The sequence below is a fragment of the Colletes gigas genome, unplaced genomic scaffold, assembly GCF_013123115.1.
Source record: "Colletes gigas isolate AHSC1104 unplaced genomic scaffold, ASM1312311v1 Colletes_gigas_Sc00029, whole genome shotgun sequence".
Lineage (NCBI taxonomy): Eukaryota > Metazoa > Arthropoda > Insecta > Hymenoptera > Colletidae > Colletes > Colletes gigas.
In genome coordinates this window covers 1,834,386-1,856,927 of record NW_025106658.1, presented here as the reverse complement: position 1 = coordinate 1,856,927, position 22,542 = coordinate 1,834,386, and the positions used below count along the sequence as shown (strand labels likewise).

Below are 22,542 nucleotides of genomic sequence, written 5' to 3'. Positions count from 1 at the left end.
ATTGGTGAAAATGTAAACTGTCCGGAGACGTCGGCTTGTTGACACAATAAATGAAACGTATCGTTCGCGAACAGTATGGCGAATCATTTAATAATTCTGTGCATCGTAAGGACTGTTATTTGAAAATATCTTAAAATTATCTCGTGCATTCAGCGATCTAAAATCAATTTTTGGAACTACTTTATCGATGTTACACACTCGCGATGTACGAACGATGTGGCGCCAAAGCAACGAACAAGGACAGTTTTATTATCTCACGGTGAAAATTAAAGGAATCGTAAATAAGGAGGAACTATTGCTTGCGATAAAGTAATCGGTGCGATTGGTAAAGAAATGTTTAATATACAACATACGTGTGCCTTTATTCGATTAATCGCGAACGGTCTCGTTAATATATATTTATTATGAATCCACGTTTTTGTGAGGTTATGGTGTTGCGACCAAGAGCATGTGATATTCGCAGTTTCCCATTCGTGGACGTACACTCGTGGGATGCTACATCAAAGTCACCAAATTCACATTGTGAAAGGTAAATTATAAACTATTGCATTTTACTAGTTTATTCATTTTTTATCTACATTACAAAAGTCCAAGTAATGACAATTTAATTATCGTAATATAATTAGTAGATAATCTATGTAGAATCAACATAACCTAGTTTTGATAATACTAGTGATAACTCCTCACGCGTTTTCTTCATTATTCAATTATATCGCTGTTGTCCATAATTCGTTGCGAATGTAGGTCGCTTTCTGAGTAGAATAACGAAAGTGAGAATGTATTCTACAGTTAGGGGGGGTAGATCGCGAACTCGGGCAAAGGGTTAAAAGGACACCTTTCGTATCTGATACGAAGTTCACGTTTCGTTTCAGCAATCTTTATTTCGTAGCGTGGAATTAATATAAGTATTTAGAAACTAATTAAATTGCTCCTGATTACTAATAATAACGAAAGTTGTCAGATCAATTATGTCACGTAGTTAGAAATTTTTGCGAGTATTGTGTCGGTAGTATCGAATAGAAAAAAATAGAATAATAACGGTAGACAGAGACTCGTTGTTCTATGGTTGGCTGCGAGGTAATTTAACGCCGTGGTAGGGTTGTAAGAAGATACCGGGGGTATTACGTAGAAAGCATCGTCCATAACGTTGTGTCGCCGAACGTTCTTCAAGGTTGTCGACCTTAGGAGGGTCTCGTATAAACGGTCTGCTTGCACGAGACATAATTGTGCTTAGAAGATGGCGCGGAAGGAGGACGGATAAACGCGATGGGAAAAAGACGGAGCAAGTGCGGGGCTTGGGGTTAGGGGGATGACTTTGTGGGGTTGGACGATAGTGTAGGGGGGTAAGTTTCAGTGACGTCGTGCCGAAACGGAGGGTAACGAATGAACGCGGATGTCGAAGGTAGAAGGGGGCAGAGAAAGTGACTGTATAAGGGTGGTAGGGGCGGTCGTGTGGACGCGCTGGTTGCATCGCGGTTATAAGGGGTGTCCCACGCAACTCGGGAAAAGTTATATCTACAAAAACAATGCCAGACGCAAAAAAATATCAGGAAAAATTAGAACTATGAATGTAATTTTATTCGTTTCTTTTTCTAGGTGGAACTCTATAGTTTTGATGTTGTTTGTTGAACTCTACAAAAAAGGATTAAGCATTTATGCTCTGAACCTACTAGTTCAAGAATGGTTTTAAAGTTTAGTAATAAGAAGAGAGCTTTTGATAAAATTTTATATAATAATGAAAATATAATTATTAGCGAGTTCATAAGTATATGTTCGTGAATTAAAAATGAGCTTGAGGGGTTGAGTCTACGTTAAAAAAGCCCCCAGCGTTCAAGAGCAGTTGATTTTGATGAAAATCAGCAAGTGGTGCCAAACTTTTGGCGGTTGGTGTAGTATCAGCTTGCCTTTTATCTTCGAAAGACACAAAGCGTGTACTTGCAGGTTTGCGTGACGAGACAAGAGGTGGAAGGGCGGTCTAGCTAAACAATGCGGTGGGAGAAGTCAGACGGTATAGCGAGGATAGACTTTCACACACTTTTAATAGAATTAAGTCTGCAGGGAAGAAATAGAGAAAATATAGAAAAGGCAGCTTGATCTATTTTTATAGAATACATTTTTGTAAGTGTTTACTTCGACGTTCGAGTCATTATTAAAGCCACGGTGGACCAAATATTAGGTCTTCAAAAAACAGTTTATTAGTTTATTTAAAAGATTTCAAATCGTTCTGGAAAAAATATTTTTAGATGCGAGGGTCGATTGTAATCATTTTTGGTGAGTAGACATACCCCCGAAATCCTACCCACTTTTGAGAAAAAAATTCGAGAAGGTGTGAAACTTTTCGATAAAATTTAAAATTTTCAAATCGTTCTGGAAAAAATATTTTTAGATGCGGGGGTCAATCACAGTCGTTTTTGGTTATTAGACATATCCTCGAAATCCTACCCACTTTTAAGAAAAAAATTCGAGAAGGTGTGAAACTTTTCGAGAAAATAAAAAATTTCAAATCGTTTAGGAAAAATTATTTTTAGATGCGGGGGTGAATTACAGTCGTTTTTGGTTATTAGACATACCCTCGAAATCCTACCTACTTTTAAGAAAAAAATTCGAGAAAGTGCCTAAATTTGGCAAAATTAAAAATTTTCAAATCGTTATAAAAAAATTATTTTTAGTTGCGAGGGTCGATTGTAATCATTTTTGGTGAATAGACATACCCCCGAAATCCTACGGACTTTCGAGAAAAAAATTCGAGTAGGTGGTCAAAGTCGACAAAATTAAAAATTTTCAAATCGTTCTGGAAAAATTATATTTGGTTGCAGGGGTCAATTACAATCATTTTTTATCATTAGACATACCCTCGAAATCCTACCCACTTTTAAGAAAAAAATTCGAGAAGGTGTGAAATTTATCGATAAAATTCAAAAATTTCGAATCGTTTTGGAAAAAATATTTTTAGATGCGAGGGTCGATTACAATCACTTTTGGTCATTAGACATACCCCCGAATTCCTGCCGCATTTTCGAGAAAAAAATTCAGTAAGGGCAGAACTTTAAATATTAATAACTTTTTAACGAAGTCTCTATCAACAAATTGGTATTCTTGATTTTCGTCTTGTTTTGGCCTCTGGAATCTCCCACTAAAATTTTTCCCAGGTTCGAACACTCTGTGTAGAGAAGTAAGACACCTTAAAGAAGGACACGTACAAAAACAAGTAGTAAACACTGTTTTCGGTAGTTTGTACACTATGTAAACACTTGTGTCGAGCACTGTATTTATTTTAGTCCAGTAGCATGAAGATGAATATGGTTAGAGTGACGGTTCGATTTTATTAGAAATGATAATCTTCGGGCACTCTTCGTGCACAATAGCTTATGGGTGTATAGTGGATGACTGGCCTGTACCCAGACCTATCGACGATGCATTGCCATGGAAACGGCACCGTCGCGTCGTCGTACGGGCGTATTATGCTGCATACTCTATAGTTCGTTGCGTGCTAGTACACAGATGTTTTTAAAACTCTATGAAGTCTTCACAAATATAAGGACGATCGATATTTCTCTTACAGTATTTAAAATCTTGTTTTATAATGCTTCATTTTCGGGAAAATAATATTTGAAAATTTGGTGGATACGCGTACGATTAAATACGAGTTGCTCTTGCATGTCTGTCCATTACTCACTGTTTCTACTTACATCGTTCCAACTCTGACATATCCCACTTTAGTACCTAGAAAATCATTTTATTCACCGTGTAAATTTTATTTTAATTTAGTGAATAATTTACGTATTTAAGTAAATGAATTTTTCTTAATTTGTTGACTATGGTTTTTTATTTTTCTCACAGTTTTTATGTCGAATTCCTTTTTTACGACTTCGAAATCTACTATTTCCGCCTGATTTCTTCCTTATCCGTTTTTCACCATGCTTTCGTCCTTCTCGCCAGATGGCTCCACCTCCACCTTTTCCATTTTCTCTAGTACCAATTTTAGATATGGGAAAGATGGACATATGGGGGTTTGTAATTCCCCGTTAGATTCACTGTAGAATTCTGAACTTTGTTGTCATCAACCTTGCCACGTAATTTCTTCTAAATAATAATTACTTAATAAATTATATTAGGATCTAAGTCTATGATATTCAAAACAGGTTGCATGTTTTTTTAATATTTATAAATTGTCTGTTTTCAGGCAATGTGACGCCTGATATAGAGGACTCTGTCATCGATTTTATACCTGGAACATTTTGGGATTATTAAAAGAAATCGGGTATGAAATTTTTGTAAATATTACTAACCCCTTACAGAATTTAGGTAAATTTTTGACTTCATTAGAATTTCAAAAGTTATTCATAAAATTTCACGTACAGTTCTAATATTGTTTTGCAGAAAACTAAATATATTTTAGAATTTACACGTTGCATAAAAATTATAAAAACAAACTAGTGCGTTAGGTTCGCTCGGTTGATGAATACCTATGCTTCTTTTATGTTTTTCGTCATTTTTGCGTGCCCATAAAAATACGTGACTCGTATCTATCGATATGCTTTTATTTACGACTCTGTTGTATCTAAAAAAATATGTCTCGTTCGGTTTGAAGTGAACTTCTCAAAAACAAGCCATTTTGTTGACCCTTTCCATAGAAGTAGTTGGTAATTCTAGCGTTAAAATTGCGTGGCAATGAAATTGTTTAAGAAGTACATAACAATGCATATTAGGAAAGAATTGCAAAACCAGACTTTCAACAGTTTTTAACTTGGAATTATATTTGAATTGCTTCAAAGACCCAGTATTGGCCTAGTGGGAGGAGGGACATCTATATCCCTCCTCTTGACCAGCGTTAGTGAACCATCAGAAAGAGGGTGAGTGGGGGTTGGTGCGCCACAACCCTGCGGCCGACCTCGAATCAGGTCGCATGATCGACAACCAATAGGTTCGATAGGAAAACACCATTCTGTTACATTTGCATTCGTGAGCTCTTCTTGAGACTTAAACTGGGAATTATTTATCTGGATTCGCCCAGATAATCCCTAGATGTTCTCCATTACATTTCAATCCGGGAACATTGCCGGCTAATCCAAACGAATTTATTAAAAATCAAAAATCAATTTTTAAGGAATTTCCGCGAAATTAAAAAATTTCCAATCATTCTAAAAAAATTATTTTTAGTTGCGAGGGTCAATTATAATCACTTTTAGTCATTAGACATACCCTCGAAATTCTACCCAGTTTTAAGAAAAAAATTCGAGAAGATGTGAAACTTTCGACAAAATTAAAAATTTTCAAATCATTATAAAAAAATTATTTGTAGTTGCAGAGGTCAATTACAATCATTTTTGGTCATTAGACATACTCTCGAAATCCTACCCATTTTTAAGAAAAAAATTCGAGAAGGTGTGAAATTTTTCGAGAAAATAAAAAATTTCAAATCGTCCTGGAAAAATTATTTTCGGCTGAAGGGGTCAATTACAATCATTTTTAGTGAAAACACATACCCCCGAAATCCTAACCACTTTCGAGAAAAAAATTCGAGAAGATGTGAAACTTTCGACAAAATTCAAAAATTTCAAATCGTTCTGAAAAAAATATTTTTGGCTGCGGGGGTCAATTACAATCATTTTTGGTGATTAGACATACTCTCGAAATCCTACGCACTTTCGAGAAAAAAATTCCTTACTGAAATGTCTGACCATGCGTTGATATGTTTCACTGAAATATCAGGAAAATGTTTAAAACATCATAACTCCTGAACGGATTGGAGGATTTTAATGTTTCAAACGGCAAACAACGCGTATTTTAGTGGAGAATAGGTAGGAATCACAAAAATATTCGAAAAGTTGATCCTTGACCCCGTAAAAAGTGATAAAAACCCCATAAAAATGTTCCAATTTTCAAACAGTCATACGTCCTATAATAGTGAATATATTTCAATGAAATTTTTTTCTGAAGTAGAGCCCATGGGTACCTACAAAAAAGTATTAGACAACTTTTCTGTAGAACGTTAAACAAACTTACTAAAAATCGAAAACGAATTTTTAAGGAAAATCGACAGGGGGTAGGTGCCTAAATTTTCCGGCGAAAAAAAAAATTTCGAATCGTTCTAAAAAAATTATTTCTAGATTCTGGGGTCAAATACAATCATTTTTGGTGAATAGACCTACCCCCGAAATCCTATCCACTTTCCAGAAAAAAATTCGAGAAGGTGTGAAATTTTTCGAGAAAATAAAAAATTTCAAATCGTTTTGGAAAAATTATTTTCGTTTTCGGGGGTCAATTACAGTCGTTTTTGGTCATTAGACATACCCCCATAATCCTGCGCATTTTCGAGAAAAAAATTCGAGAAGGTGTGAAACTTTCGACAAAATTTAAAATTTTCAAATCGTTATAAAAAAATTATATTTAGTTGCAAAGGTCAATTACAATCATTCTTGGTCATTAGACATACCCTCGAAATCGTACCCACTTTTAAGAAAAAAATTCGAGAATGTATGCAATTTTTCGACAAAATTCAAAAATTTCAAATCGTTCTAAAAAAATTATTTCTAGATTCTGGGGTCAAATACAACCATTTATGGTGAATAGACCTACCCTCGAAATCGTACGCATTTTCGAGAAAAAAATTTTTTACTGAAAATATGTTTATAAATCGATCTTCAGATATTGATCGCTTCGAATTGCAATTCCTGCTATATGCAGCGTTACGATCTGTTTCGAAACTTGGTCGATCACATTGCCACGCGATAGTAAAACGAGGAACTCACAAACTCTAACGAGAAATGATGTTCCGGGTGTTGATTGAAACAGATCGAATTAATTTGTAATCTGCGATCGGTAAGAACGTGAAGTATTTATGTTTCAAAAAATGGACGAAAGAGGATGGAATGAGGGGATTCACACGGTGACCTCGTGCCACATGCGGTGATGCTACTGGCAAGCGGTATCTCGATACCGACCATCGCCGGTACCGTCGAGGAGGAGGAAGAATATGCACGCAGCGAAGCAAACAGTGCACACTACGATGGCTATGTCACCGATCATACCGATCTTGCATCCGAAATCGACATCGATGAATCCGAATATAGACGGGAACTTCTCAACGATGTGAGTATAAAACACTTTTCACTAAATTACAAACTCCAACTCCGAATCGAAATGACTCAACGATAAACACTTACATTAAAATGATATTACATATCTAGAATTTCAACTTAAATCAATATAATTCGATTTTTTAACTAATACAGTTCATTTTTCGGGGGTTTTGAGATCGTATTCAATCTCAATCGATTTCGTTCACTTTTTTTATAACGATTTTTAATTCGTTTCCACGAGTTATTTGTATTCAAATTCAAAGACGTCGAAATATATTCTTGAGATCGAAACCGTGATAGAAATTGTGTTAAGAAGATAGTTAAAACGATTCCCAACATTTGTTCGGTTTTTATTGGATTGCAGAAATGGCGGATGCTGTTTGATAAGGTACGTACACGAAACTTGGCATCGTATCTAACGCCAAAAACTTCGTTTATACGACGCGTGGCCCGAGCGTGACTGATTTCACTCCTTCAGTTTGATCCGGAGGGTTTTGGCGAAATACCAGTCGAGGATTTTTTTGTGGCGCTGAAAAGTCCCGAATGGAAAGCCGAGATACCGCTGAATAAACGGGATATTCTCCTCACCAGGGCAAAGGAATCACGTGTTCATGCGGTGACGTTTCAGGATTTCGTCAATGTGGTGAGTTGTCAAAAATATGAAATTTCTCTTTCCTGGCATAATTCTAAATTTTCAACTATAAAACATTTGTCTAAAACATTTTTCGATTCCACCAAACGTTAACTTACAAAATCTAAATTCTAAAAAAGAGAAATCGTTTCGATTGGTAATTGGAAAAATTATTTTCGGTTTCGGGGGTCAATTACAATCATTTTTGGTCAATACACATACCCTCGAAATCCTAACCATTTTCGAGAAAAAAATTCGAGTAGGTGGACAAAGTTGACAAAATTAAAAAATTTCAAATCGTTCTGGAAAAAATATTTTCGGTTGTGGGGGTCAATTACAGTCGTTTTTGGTCATTAGACATACCCCCAAAACCCTGCGCATTTTCGAGAAAAAAATTCGAGAATGTGTGAAATTTTTCAATAAAATTAAATTTTTCAAATCGTTCTGGAAAAATTATTTTCGGTTTTGGGGGCCAATTACAATCGTTTTTGGTCATTAGACATACCCCCAAAACCCTGCGCATTTTCGAGAAAAAAATTCGAGAAGGTGTGAAACTTTCGACAAAATTCAAAAATTTCAAATCGTTATAAAAAAATTATATTTAGTTGCAGAGGTCAATTGTAATCATTTTTGGTGAATAGACCTACCTCCGAATCCTAACCATTTTCGAGAAAAAAATTCGAGAATGTGTGAGACTTTCGACAAAATTCAAAAATTTCAAATCGTTCTGGAAAAATTATTTTCGATTGTGGGGGTCAATTACAGTCGTTTTTGGTCATTAGACCTACCCCCAAAATCCTACCCACTTTCGAGAAAAAAATTCGAGAATGTGTGAGACTTTCGACAAAATTCAAAAATTTCAAATCGTTATAAAAAAATTATATTTAGTTGCAGAGGTCAATTGTAATCATTTTTGGTGAATAGACCTACCTCCGAATCCTAACCACTTTCGAGAAAAAAATTCGAGAAGGTGTGAGACTTTCGACAAAATTAAAAATTTTCAAATCGTTATAGAAAAATTATTTTTAGTTGCAGAGATCAATTGCAATCATTTTTTGTGAATAGACATACCCCCAAAACCCTGCGCATTTTCGAGAAAAAAATTCGAGAAGGTGTGAAACTTTCGACAAAATTCAAAATTTTCAAATCGTTATAAAAAAATTATTTTTAGTTGCAGAGGTCAATTTCAATCATTTTTGGTCATTAGACATACCCTCGAAATCCTACCCACTTTTAAGAAAAAAATTCGAGAAGGTGCCTAAATTTGGCAAAATTAAAAAATTTCAAATTGTTATAAAAAAATTATTTTTAGTTGCAGAGGTCAATTACAATCATTTTTGGTGAATAGACCTACCTCCGAAATCCTAACCATTTTCGAGAAAAAAATTCGAGAATGTGTGAGACTTTCGACAAAATTCAAAAATTTCAAATCGTTCTGAAAAAATTATTTTCGATTGCAGGGGTTAATTACAGTAATCGGAACCTCATATTGAAAATTACATTTCTTCCAAATTGTCCACTATTTTTGCACGTTGTTCGAATACTTTTAACATTCTCTTCAACTTGTTAAACGCTGTGCGTCAGAAATAACGTCTGACGCGAGATTTGTATCGAGTTTCTCGAAAAGCCCGGGTCCGCGAAGCAAACGGACACTGGACAAAGTTCCCGACAGTTAAATAGACTTATTCCACTCGACGGACAAGTTCGGAACTTTTCATTGTCCGTTTATTTGTCAATCCCGAAAATACGGCCACCGCGTAGAATTTCAGCGATGAAACGAGGCGTATAGAAGAGGCAAGGAGACAAGAAACTGCTAGATAAATATCGGGACAATGATAATCTCGTCGTTTAAAGGCACGGTACACGGGCAAGCCCCTTTGTTCGCTTGCTGACAAGTTTTTGGCGGTTTCCTTCTACTCTCCTTTTCCTTAATCCCGGAGAAGCGAGCAGATTCGACGTAGATCGATGGAAAATCGTTCAAATCGAGGCGATACGTATCGACGTTTCATCAGAAATACCTTTATCTCGATAAAACGATGTTTGCCCAAACACTTGATTCAAAGACCATAATAGAAGCACTAGGAAGCAATTTTATGCTAGAAAGTTTGTTAGATTCGTTTTCGTGATCGATCGATACGTTTTTTTTTTTTCTGAACGGGCACAAATCTCTTTATCTGGTTTTCACACGGCTTACTTGGATTACGGAGATAAAATTTAGTCGGAGATCCCCGATAAATCTAGGATCTAGGATAAATCTTGCAAATACGCTCGAGAAAGGGAAAACCTTTGGAGATTTTCTTCTGTTCCGTGTATTTATTACACGAATAACATTTTCCAGACACGCTGGTTGGGCACTCTTGTTACAAAAATAATTAAAATATTGAAGAAATATGAACGTTATTTGTCGATAAATAGATCAGGTTGAAGTTTAGTTTTGACAGACTATTTTTCATAATTTCTTCGTCGTATTGAATTATGCACGTTCGTGTATATATTTCTGAACAAAAGAAAACCGATAGTAATATTTTTTACAGAAAACAAAGTCGAGGTGGAGTGTATGAAAAGGATTTTTATAATCTTTTCCTTTGAAATTCCATTAAAAATGTGTAATTAATTTATTTTTTCCATAATGAGCGCGATTTTTCATCCGTTTTTCGAGTTCTAATCGTCGTACTTAGCTTATTGTTACCGTGTAACAACTCGTGGCAATTACGATCTTTTCCAGTACGATCGATCAAAAGATCGAACCGCGTACGTTCTCTGTTCGCGTTTATCCACGGTTGAATACCAGGAATTTGGTTCTTTTGCTGGAAGAGAGGACGTAGGATGATAGGATTAAACCCGCAGGTGGTTAAAGGTAGACGCAATTATTCAGGAGCTTGGAATCGCAAGCATTCTCTCTACGGTAGTATGATTTACGGTCGACAGGATCGAACGACGGAAACCAGGATTTCCGTGGCATGCGCCTCTCTCGTTGCACCATATACCCCTTGCATACTTATTATTTTACACGACCATATACGAACGTGATAATCTTGTTTGTCGCGCGATCAATGCGCATATTTTACACCTGGGGAACCTGGGGAACGTTCTATCAATTACAACGCCTAACTTCAATGCCCCACGAAGTCTTCTTTAACACTAGATTTACGGAAGTCGTCAATTTGACGGATGTCTGATTCCATATTTAAAATTGCAGAACGCGTAAATATTATTTTTTTAACAACTTACGTTGAATTTGATCGATGCAATGGCAAGAATACATATTCTAATTAAAAAAAAAAATCGTATTTTAAGGTAATCGTCAACATGAAAGGTATCAATAAATATATATGCGATAAATGCCCGTAAATCTAGTGTTAAATCAAATATTAGCTCCCGAATGGCGAACAATTTCAGTGATCGAACTCTGGACGCATTTTTACTCGAAAAATTTGTTATTTCGCGGTACATGAGACGTTTCTTTTTCGTTTGGAAAGTGCGAACTGTCCGATGGACGATAATAAATAACACGTATGGGCGTAGACGCGAACGAGGAAGACGTATGAAAAAGAGAGATAAAGGGACGCAGAGGAGGATCCTTTAGCGAGCTGCGATTAGCAATTAGTTCGAATGTAGGTGGTCACTGGATGTTTGCGCAGCGCTGAACCAACCATTAAAGAAAAGGATAGAGAACTGTTAAAGAGAGAGAGAAGGAGAAAGGAAAGGGCCATAGTCGGCGCTTAGGTGGCCTTTACCAGAGTTTCGGCAAGTCGGCGATTCCGAACACGATCTCGGTGGTCCTTCGTTCTTCTTTCTTTCGTGCCGGTTACCCTACGTAAGGTAATTTTTTCCTCTTGCTCTCCGCCACGTCCAAAGACTCTCCCAAGTTCATTCTTCTCTCCTTTGCTCTTCCCCGGGTATCAATTATGTCTCTGTGGGCCGGGAGCATCGCCACGAAAGACCTACCGATGTGTGTCTCACCTCCACGAAGAGAGGAACCCCGAGTTCGCCTCGTTATCCCTCGCCGTGGGCGTCGAAATCCCTGTGTAAGGTCTCTCAGGAGCTACAAAGTGCAATTTAAGAAAATTCTCTCCTCTCCTTTCGCCTCCACTTTTCGTTCTTTCGTCTCGTTATACCATACGCCATACTGCTCTCTCTTATTCGTAAATCTCGACGATAAATCCTCCTACTGTCACTCGTCTACTAGCACACTTATTTATTAACTTCTCCTCGCTCTTTTTCGACATTTTTGGCAGCTGTTTTCCTGCGTTTCTTGCGTTCGACTCGCACAGTAGACCAATCGAATCTCCATCAACATTTTTTAGCTATTATTTAAGTCAAATTTCGCGGGTATTTCGTTAGTCGCGACTCGTAAATCCTTTGACTGCTTCGAACAAGCATTATCGCTCTTTTTGGACATTTTTGGCAGCTGTTTTCCTGCGTTTCTTGCGTTCGACTCGCGCAGTAGACCTATCGAATCTCCATCAACATTTTTTAGCTATTATTTGGTCAAATTTCGCGGGTATTTCGTTAGTCGTGACTCGTTAAACCTTTGACTGCTTCGAACAAGCATTATCGGTCGAATAATTCAATGAAACGTGTGAGCAATAATTACTTATAATTTTTATATTTATCCTGAATTTTTATTGGGGAAAAATATAAGAATTCATAATAATTATTTAAATATCCTAAAAAAATATTCGTGGACATCATTTTTACTGCATGAAACATGTGAGCAATAATTACTTATAATTAGACTGCGGATCTTTATGCAAATTCACATATTTATTAATAGAATTAATGAAATCAGAGCTTTATAGAACTCTGTCTCAAGCTCTAAATATAATAATCTTATATTTTTGCATATTAAATACATTCTGTAGTTTTTTGAGAATTCAAATTTCCCCTAAATGCATAAACATCCCCAGTCTACTTATAATTTTTATATTTACCCTCAATTTTTATTGGGAATAAATATAAGAATTCATAATAATTATTTAAATATCTTAAAAAAATATTCCTGGACATCATTTTTACTGCATGAAACATGTGAGCAATAATTACTTTTAATTTTTATATTTATCCTGAATTTTTATTGAGGAAAAACACAAGAATTTATAATAATTATTTAAATATCTTAAAAAAATATTCCTGGACATCATTTTTAATGCATGAAACATGTGAGCAATAATTACTTATAATTTTGTATATTTATCCTGAATTTTTATTGGGGAAAAATATAAGAATTCATAATAATTATTTGAATATCTTAAAAAAATATTCGTGGACATCATTTTTACTTATAATTTTTATATTTATCCTGAATTTTTATTGAGGAAAAACACAAGAATTTATAATAATTATTTAAATATCTTAAAAAAATATTCCTGGACATCATTTTTAATGCATGAAACATGTGAGCAATAATTACTTATAATTTTTATATTTATCCTGAATTTTTATTGGAGAAAAATATAAGAATTCATAATAATGATTTAAATATCTTAAAAAAATATGCGTGAACATCAATTTTAATGCATGAAAGTGTTTGATCGAATGATATAAATTAGTCAAATTTTGTGATTGAAATCGCATGTTTTTTTGAAACTTTTTAGATGACAATCTATGTATACAGAAAATTCCAACACATAAACCACTATCATGGGGGGATGGGGGGTTCGAACTTATCTCGAAAGTGATTCGAAACTTTTAAGACTGTGAAGTTTCGAATCGTTTCGATAGCAATGGTTCTTGAAAGTGTTGATAGGTCTCGAAAGTATTGGTAGACTCCAGATCGATTTCAATCGCTTGGAATCTGTGACGTTAGATTACAATTCTACAATAGATATACTTGATATTCTTTTACAATAAAAAATATCTAGTAACTCTCTGTATTAAAATGTAATAGCAAACATTCACTGTAAATTGTACAATTTCATTGAAAACTTTCTGGTAATAGAATTTGTTTTAAATATAAAAAATTATACGAGACTAAAACTTTGATATTAGACAATTGCATTTAAATTCATTTTCTTTACCATTTCGACAATCAAAGTGTCATAAAAAAGCTAATGTAGCGTTCTTGGAGTTGTAAACTACTTGTGTTACTTTCGTAATTTGGCTAGAATTCATAAATCCTATTTAAATTCATTTTCATTAACATTTGGACAATCAAAGTGTTCTAAAAAAGGTAATGTAGCGTTCTTGGAGTTGTAAACCACATGTGTTACTTTTGTAATTTGGCTAAAATTCGTGAATCCTATTTAAATTAATTTTCTTTAACATTTGAACAATCAAAGTGTTCTAAAAAAGCTAATGCAGCGTTCTTCCTGTTCGTTGTTAGTTCTGGTGGTTTGTGAATGTTGTCGACCGCGAGTAGATCCATCGATGGGCAGGTAAAGGTCCGTGACGATAAATTAAGCGCAACTAGGGACAATGTTATTATCCATTATGAAAATTCATCCGGTCGAAAAGGGTTCTGGAAAGGCTTTGTTCCATAGCTGTTCTCCCGAAGGAACAGCCGGAGAAGAATTCCGCGGGAGGCGGTGCCGACCTACGACCCCATTATGCACGGGCTGGACAGGGCGCGTGATTCATAATATTAGATTCGAGCCAGGGCCGAATAATGTAAATGCCACGTGGAAGGGTCGTATATACGCGAGGGATCCCCGTTGGAACAAGCGCAGGGGCGTCACGTTGGCGGCGAATGTAACGATGCGGCGACAACGATGAGGACGACGCCATCGGCAGAAACCCTGCAGCCACCCACACCCACGTCGGACCCTTAAATCTCCATTCTCAGCCGCGCCTCGATCTCTTTGAGCCTCCACCGTGCCTCTCGCTGCAGTCACATGATCCTGCCACGGGCTCGCATGCGTCACTAAGATACCTTCTATCCGTCGGTGATTTAAACCGGTGAATACTTTTCCTTCATTTATGACCCTTTGTCTCCTCCAGCGTTATTAACAAATCCCCCGATTTTTCGCCAATGGAAACATTCGTTGACAAAAATTAGAACGTCAGCGCCTTAATCATATCTCTATCTTTGCATTAAAAGCTTTTCCCCGTGAATTAATCAATGAAAACTCGTGAAAATTGTGAGTAAAATGGACAAAAATTAGAACGTCAAGATCTTGATTATATTTGTATCTTCGCATTAAAAGGTTTTTCCTTTGAATTAATGAATGAAAACTCGTGAAAATTGTGAGTAAAATGGACAAAAATTAGAACGTCAAGATCTTGATTATATTTGTATCTTCGCATTAAAAGGTTTTTCCTTTGAATTAATGAATGAAAACACGTGAAAATTGTGAGTAAAATGGACAAAAATTAGAACGTCAAGATCTTGATTATATTTGTATCTTCGCATTAAAAGGTTTTTCCTTTGAATTAATGAATGAAAACTCGTGAAAATTGTGAGTAAAATGGACAAAAATTAGAACGTCAAGATCTTGATTATATCTGCATCTTTGCATTAAAAGGTTTTTCCCCGTGAATTAATGAATGAAAACACGTGAAAATTGTGAGTAAAATGGACAAAAATTAGAACGTCAAGATCTTGATTATATCTCTATCTTTGCATTAAAAGGTTTTTCCAGCGAATTAATGAATGAAAACTCGTGAAAATTGTGAGTAAAATGGACAAAAATTAGAACGTCAGGGTCTTGATTATATTTACATCTTTGCATTAAAAGGGTTTTCCCCGTGAATTAATGAATGAAAACACGTGAAAATTGTGAGTAAAATGGACAAAAATTAGAACGTCAAGATCTTGATTATATCTGCATCTTTGCATTAAAAGGTTTTTCCCCGTGAATTAATGAATGAAAACTCGTGAAAATTGTGAGTAAAATGGACAAAAATTAGAACGTCAAGATCTTGATTATATTTGTATCTTCGCATTAAAAGGTTTTTCCTTTGAATTAATGAATGAAAACACGTGAAAATTGTGAGTAAAATGGACAAAAATTAGAACGTCAAGATCTTGATTATATCTCTATCTTTGCATTAAAAGGTTTTTCCAGCGAATTAATGAATGAAAACTCGTGAAAATTGTGAGTAAAATGGACAAAAATTAGAACGTCAGGGTCTTGATTATATTTACATCTTTGCATTAAAAGGGTTTTCCCCGTGAATTAATGAATGAAAACACGTGAAAATTGTGAGTAAAATGGACAAAAATTAGAACGTCAAGATCTTGATTATATTTGTATTTTCGCATTAAAAGGTTTTTCCTTTGAATTAATGAATGAAAACTCGTGAAAATTGTGAGTAAAATGGACAAAAATTAGAACGTCAAGATCTTGATTATATTTGTATCTTCGCATTAAAAGGTTTTTCCTTTGAATTAATGAATGAAAACTCGTGAAAATTGTAAGTAAAATGGACAAAAATTAGAACGTCAAGATCTTGATTATATCTCTATCTTTGCATTAAAAGGTTTTTCCAGCGAATTAGTGAATGAAAACACGTGAAAATTGTGAGTAAAATGGACAAAAATGATTTTTCTCTTTCTCCTCTCAGTGAGACACGTTTTCCAGCTCACATTTGTTTTGATACTCTCTCTCTCTCGATCCTTGATTCGTACTATCTGTTAGACACAACTTACAAAAATAAAGTTCACTTTCTTATCTGTGATAACCATATTGCCACAAAAATCATGCGTTATAGTCGTCTAAATAAATTTCCCTGTGTCTCGAAGATTTTTAAATAAATTCGCGAAAGTTTGCAACGACGTCCTTCAAAATTCGTGTTAGCAATTTTCGTGTCCGCGAGTGAAAATTTATAATTGCAAAGGGGGAATTTATTTCAATCCGGAAAGGCGGGAATGGAAATCCGCGGAAACTAGTTGGCGAATTCCTAAAGAAATTTGCAAGTGAAAATTTTCATTGTATGCAATTTCCACTCGCTAACGAATATCAGACCGGTCTGCTAAATATATCGAAGTTATTTACTGCACCGACAGAGTTCTCGTAATATTTTCCTGAACTTATCGATGACTTCATCGAAAAATTATCGAAACTGGTACAATGAAATTTGAACTATAATTATGGCTTAGAAACCTGAGACTAAGAGTCTGAGCAAAATTATTATTGTCAATTAGGTAGCAAAAGGGATAGTTTCTTTGGCTGTACTTTCGAAATAATATACGCAGAATTTACCAAAAATAAAAGAACTTCAAACGAAGGGTTCATCATTTAATCTTCTGTTTATTTTGCTTTTTTTGTTTTGGGTTTTACTAAAGGACGATAATAATGATAGGTATCATTTGTAAAAATAGATATTGATAACTAAAGAACGATGTTTGGGTAAAAATGACCCGTCGTTCGAGGGTCGAGCACGAACAGAGTTCTTCTGTCGATGAGAATCGACTCTCGATGTCTCGTTAAAAGCATTTTTGAATACTATAGCCTTATCTTTGTGTATCGAGAGCTTAGTGGTCATTGACTCTTTCTCCGTTTCTCTTTTTGACAAAGTCCTTTGAGCGACCACCCAGACCTTGGGGCGCCTAGCTACCTATGGGGGATTGAAACGTTTACCCCGTGTGTACCCTACGGGTGGAGTGGACCGTGAAATTAGGAAATGGTATCTCGACCATCGTCACGTCTCCTCCGTCTCATCCTATCGCCCTCTCGATCGGGTTTAGTCAAACTTCATTTGGACCGACTTAAAAGTCGAAACGACTTCTAATTAGGGGACAGTCGAAACAAACATATCCAATTTCGAGAACGTTTAAGATAGGGAACGTGCTAGCTCTTGAAACGAAGAGACACCGATAAGATAACGCTCCTTCCTCGTTCTTACATTTACCATTTTTCATTTGTTTACTAATTAGCTCTCTCCAGGAAATTTTAGAGATGTAGAATGAAATATCGTTGTGCCTACCATCCCTTTCGAAACAAGTTTGCATGAATAGTAACTAAAGGATTACAGGTCAATCTTGATCTGTCAGATCGATGAGGATAAAATTCGTAATTTACTAGGAAGAAACAACATTCGTCGATTCATAGTATATTCTCTAGTATCGAAAGGATTATACACGGTAGCGGACACTTCGTGAGTTGCAATCCACGAGTGACATCGTGAAACGGTTTCCTCGCGTGCAAACTTCTTATCAGTCACCTTTACTTGGCGCCACTCGTGGATATCGCGACAATGGAAACGCAGTTGGCCACTGGAGCGATCTATGACCACGTCTGTGTATTAAAATTGAGTGTCTGTGAGAGAAAATGAAACGCTCATAATGGATTTTTTAACAAGAACAACAGAACTTTGAATGAAAATGAAACGAAAACTCTATAAATGATATCTGAGGGCTTTTCTTCTGAGAATCTTGCTATAGCAAAGTCGTAGAGCATCATTTGCACTAAAAATTTCATTAAAAATATCATTTATATAGCTTTCGTTTCATTTTAATTACAAGTTCCATCCTTCTCATTGGAAAACCCATTATTTTGTACTGTATTTCTTCCAAGGCTTTTCTTCTGAGAATCTTGCTATATAGCAAAGCGTAGAGCATCATTTGCACTAAAAATTTCATTAAAAATATCATTCATATAGCTTTCGTTTCATTTTAATTACAAGTTCCATCCTTCTCATTGGAAAACTCATTATTTCGTGCTGCATTTCTTTTGAAGCTTTTCTTCTGAGAATCTTGCTATATAGCAAAGCGTAGAGCATCATTTGCATTAAAAATTTCATTAAAATATCATTCATATAGCTTTCGTTTCATTTTAATTACAAGTTCTATCCTTCTCATTGGAAAACCCATTATTTTGTACTGTATTTCTTCCAAGGCTTTTCTTCTGAGAATCTTGCTATATAGCAAAGCGTAGAGCATCATTTGCACTAAAAATTTCATTAAAAATATCATTTATATAGCTTTCGTTTCATTTTAATTCCAAGTTCCATCGTTCTCATTGGAAAACTCATTATTTCGTATTGCATTCCTTCCAAGGCTTTTCTTCTGAGAATCTTGCTATATAGCAGAGCGTAGAGCATCATTTGCATTAAAAATTTCATTAAAAATACCATTTATATAGCTTTCGTTTCATTTTAATTCCTAGTTCCATCGTTCTCATTGGAAAACTCATTATTTCGTGCTGCATTTCTTTTGAGGCTTTTTTTCTGAGAATCTTGCTATATAGCAAAGCGTAGAGCATCATTTGCACTAAAAATTTCATTAAAAATATCATTTATATAGCTTTCGTTTCATTTTAATTCCAAGTTCCATCGTTCTCATTGGAAAACTCATTATTTCGTATTGCATTCCTTCCAAGGCTTTTCTTCTGAGAATCTTGCTATATAGCAGAGCGTAGAGCATCATTTGCATTAAAAGTTTCATTAAAAATATCATTCATATAGCTCTCGTTTCATTTTAATTCCAAGTTCCATCGTTCTCATTGGAAAACTCATTATTTCGTGCTGCATTTCTTTTGAAGCTTTTCTTCTGAGAATCTTGCTATATAGCAAAGCGTAGAGCATCATTTGCATTAAAAATTTCATTAAAAATATCATTCATATAGCTTTCGTTTCATTTTAATTACAAGTTCCATCCTTCTCATTGGAAAACTCATTATTTCGTGCTGCATTTCTTTTGAAGCTTTTCTTCTGAGAATCTTGCTATATAGCAAAGCGTAGAGCATCATTTGCATTAAAAATTTCATTAAAAATATCATTTATATAGCTTTCGTTTCATTTTAATTACAAGTTCCATCGTTCTCATTGGAAAACTCATTATTTCGTGCTACATTTCTTTTGAAGCTTTTCTTCTGAGAATCTTGCTATATAGCAAAGCGTAGAGCATCATTTGCATTAAAAATTTCATTAAAAATATCATTTATATAGCTTTCGTTTCATTTTAATTACAAGTTCCATCGTTCTCATTGGAAAACTCATTATTTCGTGCTGCATTTCTCCCGAGGCTTTTCTTCTGAGAATCTTGCTATATAGCAAAGCGTAGAGCATCATTTGCATTAAAAATTTCATTAAAAATATCATTTATATAGCTTTCGTTTCATTTTAATTACAAGTTCCATCGTTCTCATTGGAAAACTCATTATTTCGTGCTGCATTTCTTTTGAAGCTTTTCTTCTGAGAATCTTGCTATATAGCAAAGCGTAGAGCATCATTTGCATTAAAAATTTCATTGAAAATATCATTCATATAGCTTTCGTTTCATTTTAATTACAAGTTCCATCCTTCTCATTGGAAAACCCATTATTTTGTATTGCATTCCTTCTGAGGCTTTTTTTCTGAGAATCTTGCTATATAATAAAGTGCAGTGGAGTGAAGGTCTTCTTATTGACATCTTGTTGGTTCGTCATTCTTTCTCCGATTGTTTATACGGGACTTACTATACGGGTTTATGCAATTCGCTTAGAACGTACGGTGAAATCGATTTTCGCCGGTCGACCGATAATAGGAAATCGTAATAAGGTCTGTGAAGCAAGGAAAGACCGAGCAGGGCCATCTGTTGTCGGCGCGGCCTGTGACAAAACAAACAGCTTGCCAATTACGAAGTGATTTTGGGTCCGCTCGACATAATTTGGACCGGCGGGGAGGACAAAGGCGGCTCGTTTCTTCCACGCCTACCGTCGTTAAGCTTCATGACGAGGAGGGCACGGTTCCCTAGCTACCACTTTCCTATTCCCCTCTCATTTAGTGTCTCTATTTACGCCCTCTCGCCGGCTACTCGTTTGTCTCTTTTATAACCTCGTGATACCAAACTATGCCCTCTCAATAATACTTACAAGGTAATCAAGTGTTACGTGTCGCTTGCACTCTCTAAACAAGCATTGCATCGACCAAAAAACAATTTCTTCCAGTGTAAATTCATTAAGAGTTAGAAACCAACCAACTGCATTCACAGAAAGTCTATTTTTTCCTCTCCCTTTAACTTGCAAAATTTTTCTAATTCGTGTCAGTTGTCTCTCTTCGATTATTAAATGTTAATAATAGAAAATTCTCTAATCGGTTCAGACACGAATTATTTTGCTTATTATTGCCTGGAAATGTTAGAAGGCACGATGCAAACGTGAATACTCGCAGTAAAAACGTCTTGGTACCTCTCGATACGCATAAATAACTTTCGCCACGGTCGCGTCGATTCGTTTGTTTGAAAACTGTTTGCCGGGGGATTGTAAAATGCGCCTAAGATGATTTAGGGTCGGCAACAGTGGGACAGTGGAGGCACCAGCACCTCCTATTGTGCCATTAGGCGGTTGGTTTGTCGCGTTGTTAAAGTAGCCATGTACACAACGGCCGTCCTTTTGGGCCAGGAAATCTGTTTAACTTATTTCCAATCACGAATCGGCCATTATGGGTTTATAGGAGAGTCCGAGTGACCGGCTAACAGCGGGACAATTGCATTTGCGCGGGGGTTAGTTTGTAAATTTATGTTTTTAACGGGTCCGTTGAATGGTCGGGGGGGGGGGACAGAAACGGCTGGGCCATTGAGGGGGTCGTACACGAACCTGAACGACTACCTACTGTCGTTTTCGGTCATTTGTGGCCCTCACAGCTGGTCTGGATAAACCTGCAGGAACGTGTAGAAGCAAGAAAATCGAAATGCACCTGAGCCACGGGACGGGCAAGGTGAACGTGGCTACGATCCAGGGAGAAATGGATGGGTGTAGAAGAATGGGGCTTCGGTTGACCCAAAGGCGACCAAGAAATCGTAAGAATATCCGCGCTGGAACGTTGTGCGTGCTCCTCGTCCGTTTTCGGGGATTACCCGAGATACCCTGCAGGGAATCTGCAATCTATATATGCGCGTCTCTGTAGTCAGAGGCACGGAGGTGCGACGATGTACCTGTTCGCCATTCTCGACGACCTGTGAATTTTTAAACTCTCTAAATCATCCCTTTATGGTTGACCTTCACGGTTCTACCCGCTTAAAATATTTCCCCAATCGTAGCGTAACTGGGGGTGTGGATTCCTGGTCGCCATTTTTAGTTTACTCGAGCGATTTTCAACCTCTTTAATTCTCAAGATGAGCTCTCGAAATTTAAATTCTAGTCTTTTAGTCTTTAGAAACTTTTACGGTTCGCCGCTAGAGGGCTACGCTTTCTCACAAGCACTCGACCATCCTATATAGAACAGTGTTATAGAAATTTCATTACACCCGCTAGTAAAAATGTCACGAATAAAACAACCGATTGTCACATTTTATAGCCGAACTGACTACGGGGGGTTGTCCCGCGGTGCAAATCGATCAGCAACCAATTATCGTTCGAACGAGTGGGTACTTACTGCCGCCTCATTAACCTGTAATTATCGACAGAACGGTAAAAGTTCATTGCCTGGATTAAATCGTCCTCGTTTTATTTTTCTTCCGCGTTCTGTCGTTTTGTTACCGTGCTGTTACGTTTCCTCGAGCGTTCTTTCGCGTCTGTTTTTGTCTGTTGGATAGTCGATTGGGTCATTTGTGCAATATTCATATCGGGAAATGCTTTATTCATGCTTTCCGATGAGGATAGAAAAGTATACCGCGGAAAATGAACTCTGATAATGCTTTGAAAGCTTCACTCAAGTCCAATTAACAAATTACAAGTGTAGAGATATCGTAGACGATGATATTCACCATCCCTTGTACTTTCCAGCTGTAACTTGATTAATTTTTGGAAATTTCCACCAAAACTTTGCGGGAATATTCTCCACCTCGAATGCAATTATAAATAAAAAATAATCGGAGTTTCGAGCCTAGTGAAGGTGTGCAATCCTTAGCTGTTTTCCTCGATTTTCGTCGTTCTCTTCCCGTTTTCCTGCGGAACTGAAAGCTGTTCGTTTAGCGGATAAAGTCGTGGACGAACATTGGCTGGAAAATAGCTCATTGTGTTCTCGCGG

The 22,542-nt window shown here is 36.2% G+C and overlaps 1 protein-coding gene across 1 annotated transcript in view; it reads left to right on the top strand.

Moving 5' to 3' along the window:
* The first annotated feature begins 7,028 nt into the window (after positions 1–7,028).
* The window catches only part of LOC122401866 (protein rhomboid-like), a 337,759-nt gene continuing 322,245 nt past the window's right edge, over positions 7,029–22,542 (top strand). Inside the window, exons 1-3 of the mRNA XM_043404284.1 lie at positions 7,029–7,092; positions 7,447–7,470; positions 7,561–7,725. Coding sequence (XP_043260219.1) covers positions 7,456–7,470; positions 7,561–7,725 — 180 coding nt within the window. The 5' untranslated portion in view covers positions 7,029–7,092; positions 7,447–7,455. The remainder of the gene's footprint in view (positions 7,093–7,446; positions 7,471–7,560; positions 7,726–22,542) is intronic.